Source organism: Cynoglossus semilaevis, chromosome 11 (genome assembly GCF_000523025.1).
Source record: "Cynoglossus semilaevis isolate Cse_v1.0 chromosome 11, Cse_v1.0, whole genome shotgun sequence".
Lineage (NCBI taxonomy): Eukaryota > Metazoa > Chordata > Actinopteri > Pleuronectiformes > Cynoglossidae > Cynoglossus > Cynoglossus semilaevis.
The window spans coordinates 4,623,013-4,631,004 of NC_024317.1; the positions used below are offsets into that span (position 1 = coordinate 4,623,013).

The following is a 7,992-nucleotide window of genomic DNA, read 5'->3' on the forward strand; positions in this document are numbered from 1 at the left end:
CGGCTCCTTCTGTGCAGATGCTGAGGATATGCACTCGTTACACACCGGAGCAGGACACCATGACCTTCTCCGATGGCCTGACTCTCAACAGGACTCAGATGCACAACGCTGGCTTTGGTCCGCTCACAGACCTGGTGTTTGCCTTCGCTGGTCAGCTGCTGCCTCTGGAGATGGACGACACGGAGACGGGGCTCCTCAGCGCCATCTGCCTCATCTGTGGAGGTGGAGTTTCCGGTTCTTTCTGATCACGTCTTCTACAACATGTGTGCGTCTTCATTATTCATACTTTTGTTTTTTTGTTTTTCTCGCCCTCTCAGACCGCATGGACCTAGAAGAGCCGGAGAAGGTGGACAAGCTGCAGGAGCCCCTGCTGGAGGCTCTGAAGATCTACACCCGCCGCAGACGCCCCAACAAACCTCATATGTTTCCACGCATGCTGATGAAAGTCACAGACCTGCGAGGAATCAGTACCAAAGGTCAGCTGAAGACGACTAAACTGTTCCAGAGATGATGTCACATCATGTTGATAATCTCGAATCACAGCTAGAAAATCACGGGTTTGATCCCCGGTCTTTCTATTTGGAGTTTTCATGTTCTCCTGGTGACCTCCATGTTCTCCAGTTTTTCAAAAACATGGAGTATTAGACTAATTACTCACTCTTAATTGATTTTTTTTTTTGGCCTGGTAGGAGCAGAAAGAGCCATCACACTGAAGATGGAGATCCCAGGGCCCATGCCTCCTCTGATCAGGGAGATGCTGGAGAACCCTGACGCCTACGAGGACAGCAGCGACTCAGGAGACAGCGCCACCCCTGCTGCCCCCACCACCCCCACCGACCCCCCGGCCAAGCCAGCCATCAAGCAGGAGGAGAAAGCCACGTACGAGTCTGCCGTGGAGGAAGAGGAGGACGAGGAGGAGGACGATTACTGGGACGAGGAGAAGGAGCGAGGGGCGGACAGTGACGGCGAGCCGTGGGGGGAGGCGGCGGCGGCAGCGGTGGCGGCTGCAGCGGCGAAGAAGGGTGTGACTGGGAGCACGCAGTGAGGTGGACAGGACGGCGCTGCTCCCTCCTCCTTCCACACGTCAGCGAGCGGTGGCTGATGGAGAAAAGCTCACGATGTCAGGCTCTTACTGGAACAATCCGATACCTGCAGCACATACTTACAAATACTGTCACATACTCTGGACTGGAAGGAAGGTGTGTTTCAGTTCAAGGAGAAGCAAAAGCACTAAATGTCAGTGGATTGAGGTGAGCACTGCTTAAAATCACTGTGCCAAAATGAGACTTTTAAAAACAAGGAAAAAAAAAATATTTCAAAAGTGTTGAGTCCACACCGGGTGGAACCAGAAGAAAATGCACTCCTCAGTTATCTATAAGGGCTATGCTGTGTATAAAAAATGATGCTCATTTACCATTAACCAACAGAACTCTACGTGGTGCCTAGGTGGCGCTATCGTTCTCTCGAAATTCCTTTTTATTACTATTCAGAGATACGCCTCTTATTTTTTTATTGTACTTTTTTTTTTCTTAACATGTACACATATCTGTTTCGTGCCTGTTTTTTGGGTCTGTCTTTACGCCTGTTTTTCTCCTTCGTCTTTTCTTTTTTTTTTTTTTTCTGCCTGCCTTTTATCTGACTGGACATGTGTGTATTTGTTCAAGCTTCTCTGTGTGTTTTTATGGATCTGCTTCATGTGACCCAGTACAAAGCAATAGAACTAGGAACGGGCCGCGGCCAGGTCATGAGCAGGACTCAAACACACGATTGTTGGTTCGAGTCCCAGTCGGTATGTGATGTTTATAACATCAGCCGATGATAGGAACTTTGAACTTTTGGTGCTCGGTCTGCGTGGAATTCTGACCAATGAAATGTTCATCTCTCAACCTTATGATAATCGATTATTTACACTCATGAATTGTACATATCATCAAAGGGTACATTAATGTAAACGCAGTCTCAGGTTGGTTCAATACGAGGCCACTCGTCGTCCGTCTACAAACAGCATTTACTTAAAAAAAGAGAGAGAGAGAGAGAGTTTCTATTAATGCAATGAAAACTAAAATCTGCAGTTTGGTGATTTACTTGAATTTCCATTTCCAATAGGCAAAAGGGACGAATCTGATTATTTTGGTTAGAAGATAAAGAAAATGTATACATAGGAATTGACGGTTTATTGCTGCCTCATGTTGACTTCAGCTCTCTCTTTTAACTGTTTAGAAATCAAGGTATTTATATAAACAATACGTCAAGTAATTACTAGATCACAGATTTGAGATTTTTCTATGCATTTAGGAGAGTTTTAACAACTTCTGGTTTCATTTTATGTGGTTTTTCCACCTTTGGTATGAAAACTGACTCCAGTTCAGCCAAACTGTTTCTCTTTTATAACCAATGACAGAAGAATCAACGTTAGAGACGTCATCCCTACGGCTGTTTACATCACAGGAAACCTCAGGTGTGTGTGTTTGCGTGTGTGTGTTTATAGTTAGTGTGACCTTGTGCAGATGTCATGAGAGTGTCATTGCTGCCATAAGCATTTATGCAAAAGTGGAATAAGTAAATATGTGGGAGAGAAGGAGAGAAGGGGGGGTTAAAATGAGAAAAAAAAAGATGAAATGTTTTTAAGCTATCACAACCCAAAGAAGGTTCTTTCTATAGACGGAGAAGACAACGATGTGATGCTGCAGATTTGGATAAAGAATGAATTACATCTGATTTTCTGACTGTTTTTAAGCCTACAAGTTTGGACTGTTGAAATCCTCTGGTTCTCCACCAGCTTCTCTTCGTGTTAATGATCGGCTCAACGCACACGTTGGTGTTGGAAACGTTTAAAAATATTCACTGTAAAGGTGAAGGTAAAGGTAAAACCAGCACTGAGTTCAGTCTCTACAGCTGGTTTTTAACTTCAATTTTCTTCCTTTAAAACAAACCAAAAAAACTACAAAATCTGTCTTTTTTTTTCTTTTTCCTTTGCAAATGTAAACCCGTGCAATAAGTTAGCCTTAAACACGACACATGTTAAGGCTGGGTTTATAAATGTACACCAGAAAGACCAAAGATACAATCGACAATAGCGTGGATCTAGTTAGAAAAGTACGTTTGAAGCTTTATTTGTCTTTATTTTGCATTAATCCATATGCAGTATGTATCGTCTTTATTTTAACCTCATTCTGTTCTGTGGAAATATGTTATTCCTCGTTATGTTATGTGGATTTCTACACCTAATGAGTTGCTTCAGGTTGACTTTTATCATAATTGGACCAACGCACGAATAGAGAAGGAGAGGGACACAAAGACTGGCCTCATGTTCTTGTTCTGATGTAAAATTTATATATATATATATTAATGTTTTTTTGTTGTTATTTTGTGGTTTATCGTTTGCTCGAGCTTATTTTCATTTTTGTCGTTCTTGTATTTTTATAAAGGCGCTTTTTGTTCTCAGATGTTTCACTGTCCGAGTGTTGTCTCTACAAACAGATCGCTTCACTCCAGGTCCTGGACCTGGAGGACCTGGAGACTGATGGAGAGATGGCAGTAAAAACATACCTTACCTCAAGTGACACTAATGTCAATAAGTAAGATTCAGTTTAATTTTGATAGAAATACATTATTAATTTTTGTGAAAAAAAAAAACAGGAACCAGTGGTTTGATACAACTTTTAATATCAGTAATGAGAAAATACCAAACACAGACATTTTATTACACAACTCTCCGTGTGACATTAGTTCAACAAGCGGAGAGAGGACATTTCACACATATCTGTTACCCACACACACATACACACACACACACCCACTCATGTTTTTTGGGATTCACACACACATGTAGAATTAAGGCTGAGATACTGTACAAAATTAATATTTAACAGTTTCTGTTCAGGCTCACCACGATGACGTACGTACGGTGTAGGACGTTACACAACATGTACCCAACACTGGGACTGATTCAACTTCATAGAACAAAAACAAACAGAGTTTCCCACACACTCTCAGAGTCATGAAACTATATATTTTTAGCAAGTAAGAAATTAGCCATGATAATTTGAGCTAATGCATTTAAGCATTTAAGAGCCGTCACACACACACACAGACACACACACTTTCTTACTGATCTACTGACTACCAAATGTTTTGGAAAGGTCAAAACCCGTTTAAACAAAAGTTAAAAATAACAGAGACAAACTGCTTCATTGTTTTTTTTTTACCAAATGTAGGTTTAGCTGTCGTTCCTTAGGTTACCACATGGGGGCGTCAATCCGTTCACTGCAGAAAGAAGGGGAAAGAGAGCGGTAAGAATGAAAATAACGCTAACATTTTTCAGCAGTGCTTACATTGTTTACCAAGTAGCCAGTAGATCAATGTGCCCCTTGTGGATGTCAGTGGTATTGTACACACTGGACCTCAGGCCACTGTTTCATAATTTACAGTCATCTTGAAAAATATTTTTAGGAAACATACTCATGGGGGTAGGTCAAAAAAAGTTAAAAGACAAATTACTAAAGTAGGTAATTGTATTTCAATACATTAAATAAAATTTGTCTCTAAAATATGAAAAATATTTATTTGCACTTTTGTATAATTCAGTGATTTTTTTTTTCTCGGCGTGTGTTGGCAGACACTGTCTGTGGTGTCACAGCAAACAGTCAGATGAGAAGTCAACGTGAAGAAAGTTTTTTTTTTTACATATTATTTTAGGAGGTGTGACTGTTGTCATGGAGAAAACAACAGGCTGTGTACACTACGTGTGTGTGTGTGTGTGTGCTGTGCGTGACTGGAGGAAAGCCAGACTCGTCACCTTGGGACGGGGTCGATGAGTTCGGGTAGCATCGGTTGTTTCCGTTCTTGGGCTCGAGGCTCTACCTGCATCGGCTTGTTCTATAAAAAGACCGGAGAGAGAAGCTCGCCTGTCAGTCAACAGTGGAAGAATCTGAATGACTCATGTGAGAAACAGTCACAACATTCTTTACATTTGTTCATGACAATCTGTCATCACTGGACAGGAGGTGAAATTAATGGGCAGTTTTACACGGCAGTTTGATCCCTTTTTAAAAAATTTAAACAACATTGAACAAACACTGTCAGTAGCTGATGTTTCATTTTAAAAACAGTTTGATACCTTTTTAAACAAGATTGAACAAAGACTATTAAATTGTCAGTAGCTGATGTTTCATTTTAAAACAAAGACATTTCTTTTTCTTTTCTTTTTTCTTTTTTGCTGAATAGATAAATGTGAATAGATGAAGTGAGATGTTGTTAAAAGTGACCTGTCAGAATCAGTGTAAAGTTTTATTGTTTCTGATGCTGATGATTAATGTTATAAAACACCATGACTGACGTGCGTGGAGCTCAATGACAAAACAAGTCAAATATTTGCCAGTTGGACTTTTAGTACAGCTGATCCTTGTTGTGTTCACGAGTGTGACTGACGACACGTGCGTCAGCGGCGTCGCTGTTGTCTTCACTCTGGGTGTGTGTCTGAAGCAGGAAGAGAGGTGAACACACTGATCTGTGGGACCCGGAGACAGAGTCCGTTTCATCCTCAGAACACGAGTCAGAAGCTGTTTGGGACAATACACGCTCTTAACTCAAGTGTCCACTAGGGGCAGTAGAAAAACACAATACTCTATCCAGACTTTTTTTTTTGTATGACTTACACAGCGGCACTGATGAGGCTTCTCCCTCTGCTGTTGATTCTATCTCAGTCCCAAATCTCTGCTGTAGCTGCTTGATGTAGCTCTGCAGGTCCTGTCAGTTTGACACGTCAAACCCACACGTCAGGATGAACAAAAAAAGACACAAAACAATAGAATACAACAAGTATGACGTAGCGTTGTCTGTGTTTATCTCTGCCTGCGCCATGTTGTTTTATGTTTATTTTATACAGGAGCTGTGTTTATCTCTGTCTGCGACATGTTGTTTTATGTTTATTTTATACAGTATATTGTTTAATTTTTTTTGGAAGTATGACAGCCAAGACTTGGAGGTAAGTAAGGGTCATTCATTTAGTGACATCTAGTGGTGAGATTGATGTGTCGTCGTTTGTAAACTGCAAAAACAACAAATGATATTTAAAAAATATAATTAATACAATGGCAAAGAAAGTGGTTGACTAAATGGCAACCATTTTCTGGACTCATTGTCTGCATTACATTAGATTAGATTATTTTAGATTAAATTAGATTAAATTAGATTAGATTACACAAGAAAATGATTTAATTCTGTATCAGAGCTGCATTTGATATTGGACATTTTCAGGTGAGAGTTGTTGTGATGTAAAGAGATGTGATTATGTGATATGATGCGTCATGTCATGTCATGTCATGTCATGTAATACTAACACTTGCATGAGTCTGATGCTGCTGCTCTCTCTCTGTTTGGAGTTTTCTCAGGATGTCTCTCACTTTTTGCAGTTCTCTGTGGGAGTCACTGAGCAGCACCTGCAGGGGGCAGCAGTGAGTAACAAGGTTATCTCATGTTCTACAATTAATATAAAATGTGTTGTGCTGTTTTTTGTTGTTTTTTTCTGCTGCCGATCACATGACAGAAAAACCACTGTGCAATGTTGATAAATACTTGTCAGGTTTATAGTTCACAGTTGGACTGTGTCAGGATTCCAGGTTCAACCTGATTTTCTGATTTTATATAATAAATTGCGGTATTAAGCTCTATGGTTCATTTATCGTAACGTTTCCTTAATACCGCCAGAAAACAACATCCCTGAACTATAGTTAAACGCACCTCAAACGGAACAAATAAAAGTTACACAACGACAACATCCGCGTGTTGCCGGATGTGTTACTTTGTTTTTGGTCCCGACAAGTTGCAGAAGAGAAGCGAGACTGTGTGGGGAAATACGTCCAACACGGTTCATCACCTGCGGGACAACCGTCCGACATTGTTCGCCAAAGTAAAGGTAAATATACACATTTACTGGATATAATACGTCAATGTTTTCCTAACGTAACGTTGAATTGGTAGGACATTAAATGTTAGCGTGCCACTTGCAATTGTTTGTTTACGAGTACGACACGGGTTCGGCTATCAGTAATAATGCTACATGTGTAGCATTTGTTGTTTTATCGTTAACCTGAGCAGTGGGATTACTTGACTTTGTTGCTATATATGTTTGTTATGTTAGCATCGAAACTTTAAGGTGTGTTTATGTGACTTTACCCATTTAAAGTGTTGTAGAAATCAGTTGACGTATAATAATCGTAATATCGTGATACATTTTCTGAGGAAATCTATAATCCTGACATCCTTATGGTTTAAGTTACTGCTTTGATAAAACCAAATAAACGATGTTTAATGTTGTTTCTGACAGATTTAATTTACAACTCGATACCAGTGGCCCAGCTGGACTAAAATGTCCTCTTTCACATTGAATTACTCTGTTATGTTCTCTGTGTCTCCCTAGCTCTGCTTCCAGTTTCTCCCTCTCCATCCTCTCCTCCTGGAGCCAGTCCTCCTTCCTTTGCACCTCACTGCTCAGGTCTTGCATTTTAGCTTTGGCAGTCTGAATAAACATAAGAAAATAATAATTAAAAAACCCCACAAAAACAGGGGTTACACAGTTCAAAAGTGTGCAAAATCAGTCTTTGTATTCTGACTTCTGCTGCCTGCTTGTAAGCCTCTCTCTCCAGGACCCAGGTGGCTCGCTCCTCCCTGAGGACCAGGTTCTCCTCCGACAGCTGCAGGGTCAGCTGGGCCACGTGCATGCGGGCCTGGTGCAGCTCGGTGTGCATCTGGGTCTTACGGGTGGCCTGCTCCCTCAGCTCTCGACGCAGGCCCTCACTGACATGTTCACTCATATCCAGCCTGTCCTGCAGCTCTCGCACCTCCGCCAGACCAGCTTCATTCTCCACCTGGAGGTGATGGGACAGGAGGATTTTACCAGGCAGGAGCAAATATATTTGTTGTATTAATGATAGAATGTAAAATTAACAGAATGTAGCCAGGAAATAAAACACATATATATATATATATATA

General features: G+C 40.9%; 2 protein-coding genes across 2 annotated transcripts in view; one reads left to right on the forward strand and one right to left on the reverse strand.

Moving 5' to 3' along the window:
* LOC103385998 (retinoic acid receptor gamma-A-like) overlaps window positions 1–3,444 on the forward strand; it is a 47,756-nt gene extending 44,312 nt beyond the window's left edge. The window contains 3 exon segments of the mRNA XM_025060319.1: window positions 18–222; window positions 318–476; window positions 690–3,444. Of these exon segments, the coding sequence (XP_024916087.1) occupies window positions 18–222; window positions 318–476; window positions 690–1,045 (720 nt within the window). The 3' untranslated portion in view covers window positions 1,046–3,444.
* A 752-nt stretch (window positions 3,445–4,196) lies between these two features.
* LOC103386005 (calcium-binding and coiled-coil domain-containing protein 1-like) overlaps window positions 4,197–7,992 on the reverse strand; it is a 5,240-nt gene continuing 1,444 nt past the window's right edge. Inside the window, exons 5-11 of the mRNA XM_025060320.1 lie at window positions 7,614–7,868; window positions 7,394–7,519; window positions 6,348–6,440; window positions 5,658–5,748; window positions 5,436–5,561; window positions 4,799–4,880; window positions 4,197–4,266 (exon numbers count right to left, since the gene is read on the reverse strand). Coding sequence (XP_024916088.1) covers window positions 4,239–4,266; window positions 4,799–4,880; window positions 5,436–5,561; window positions 5,658–5,748; window positions 6,348–6,440; window positions 7,394–7,519; window positions 7,614–7,868 — 801 coding nt within the window. The 3' untranslated portion in view covers window positions 4,197–4,238. The remainder of the gene's footprint in view (window positions 4,267–4,798; window positions 4,881–5,435; window positions 5,562–5,657; window positions 5,749–6,347; window positions 6,441–7,393; window positions 7,520–7,613; window positions 7,869–7,992) is intronic.